This window comes from Engraulis encrasicolus, chromosome 2, assembly GCF_034702125.1.
Source record: "Engraulis encrasicolus isolate BLACKSEA-1 chromosome 2, IST_EnEncr_1.0, whole genome shotgun sequence".
Taxonomy (NCBI): Eukaryota; Metazoa; Chordata; class Actinopteri; order Clupeiformes; family Engraulidae; genus Engraulis; species Engraulis encrasicolus.
Window position 1 is genome coordinate 6,371,540 of NC_085858.1, and position 2,500 is coordinate 6,374,039.

The 2,500-nt window shown below is 46.8% G+C and overlaps 1 protein-coding gene across 1 annotated transcript in view; it reads left to right on the plus strand.

Moving 5' to 3' along the window:
- The window catches only part of plxnd1 (plexin D1), a 132,333-nt gene that overhangs the window by 52,299 nt on the left and 77,534 nt on the right, over positions 1-2,500 (plus strand). The window contains exon 13 of the mRNA XM_063220614.1: positions 387-532. Within this exon, the coding sequence (XP_063076684.1) occupies positions 387-532 (146 nt within the window). The remainder of the gene's footprint in view (positions 1-386; positions 533-2,500) is intronic.

Below are 2,500 nucleotides of genomic sequence, written 5' to 3' on the forward strand. Positions count from 1 at the left end.
ACCCCCACATAACCCCAACCCCCAGGTGTCCCTCCTGCTGGAGCCTCAATTTGTAGATCTGTAGAAATTAGGTTGTAAAATTAATCAACATGAAAGAATATTAATATACTGTGTGCCGATGTATGCTTGGCTCTGACTAACAGAAGCTGTATGATGTATGATGCGATGGGAACGAAACGAGGTAGGCTTTGCAGAACACCCCCCCCCCCCCCAGTCCCAGGTGCGCCCCATAGAGGGGGGGTTCCCTGCTGATATTACAGAGCAGCAACCTGGCTAAGCCTGAACTGTGATTAAAAATTACATCAGTTAGCATAACAAAATATATTGTGTGTAGATAAAAGACTAACTGTGCTGTTTCTTCCCCGCTCCCCTGCTGTCGTCCGCAGGTGGACCCGCTGAGTGGGCCTCTGGAGGGGGGAACTCTGCTGACCGTGCAGGGCAGGAACCTGGGCCGCCGGGCCCAGGACGTCAGGGTGTCCATCGGGAGCGTACCCTGCACAGTGCTGGAGGAACACTACACCGTCTCACAGAGGTGAGCTCAAGTCTGGTCTCTCTTTCTATCTGTCTGGCTGGCTCTCTCTTTCACTTGCTTTTTCTGTCTGAGCCACTCTCTGTGTGTGTCTCTCTCGCACGTACACACACATGCACGCACACACGCACATGCACGCACACACGCACATGCACACACACGTGCACACACACACACACACACACACACACACACACACACACACACACACACACACACACACACACACACACACACACACACACACACACACACACACACACACACACACACACACACACACACACACACACACACACACTTCTCTCTTCTCTTCTCTCTCTCTCTGCTTCTGTCACTCTCTGTGCCTTGGCTCTCTATATATCCTCTCTCGTTCTCTCTCTCTCTCTCTCTCTCTCTCTCTCTCTCTCTCTCTCTCTCTCTCTCTCTCTCTCTCTCTCTTCTTCCCTGCCTTCTGCCTCTATCCCTCTCTCCCCAGTGCTCCTCATGGTCTCAGACACACACCAGGCTGCGCTGCAGGAGACAGAGAGCAGGGTGTAGACGGGGATCCTTATGATTAACTTACCCATGTCGTAATCTTTCCTCTATTTCTGCACCCTCGGGATCTATAGGAATCTATACGATTTCTCGTTAAAGTTCTACATAGGCCTAGAGGGTAGTGTTATAGTTGTTCCTTTATTTCCGTACTTCTGGGATGTATAGGTATACGTGCGATTTGTCCTGAACTTTTTATGTGATGTGAAAGCAAGGGGGGATTTCAAGCTTGAGGAGCCAACGAGGAAGTAGAACAGTATAGAGAGTAGAGTGGCTGAGGGCTTTTTTTCAGGTGCCTCGCTGTACATTCCATTCCATGTACAGTATCTACTTGGATTCATTTCCACCAGGAGTCTGTGAATACGTTCATTTTGTAACACTAATAATAGCTGTATGTATAGCTTTAGTGATTCAAAGCTAAGCGATTTACGATTCCTTGATTGCTTGATTGCTTTTGACAAGGCATCTGGTGAGATTCAAACCAGGTGCCGTGTCAAAAAAAAAAACTATTCCTCATCCCTATGTGATTATGTAAACTAGACAGTACAAGACTACCGCAGCGGCATCACTCTCTGACTGTGCACAACATGTTCACTCACAGTACACTCACAGTGAAACTGTGCAGTGTTAATACATATTTGAATTGAATGTGAGTTGTATTTAACAGTCTTATAGTTGGTCCTACCCTCTAAGTGTCGAATTGACACCATTTCACAAGTTCGCCTTCGAGTGCTTGGTGTACAGTAGGCATAGGCAATTGGCATGTTTGGCATTGTTAGCTGGCCTCGGTCCTGGGGTACTTCAAACGGAGATCGTGTGGGATGAGGTCCGCTTTCCCCCCCCTTAAGTGAGGAAATATAGCCGGGTGATCTAGTGAAATGGGGGAGTAGGGATGGTGGTGAGACAATTCGGACAGCCTTCACGAATGACAGGTGAAGGAGGGAAGGAAGGATTTAAATTTGCGCGAAGGCGGGAGCTAGCAATGACAGCTGTCAATCACTCTCTGACTTCCTCCAGAACTGCGTTTATATAAACAACATTAAATGCACGCTATTGAATGTACACTGATACATTATCAAGAGTGCACAGTATAGAGAGTGAGTGTGCATTATATAATGACCGAATGAACATTCTGTGTGTTGAAGAGCAGAAGAGGATTGGAGTGGTTGGTTTGGACAAAAGAGGATCTGAGGGAACATCAGACAGCAAAAAAACATTTTTTTCCAGCAAATGTGGAAAAGGACAGGACATATTACCCACCAAACCCTTGTCTGTCATTATGGCAGGTGGACCTCTCATGATTATGTGATTGGGGGCTGATAGCAAATAAACATTACAGTGATTTTTAATTGCACACATATACACACCCGTAGAGATATAAACACACGACACACACAACAATACACATTGACACACCCACACACGCACACACACACA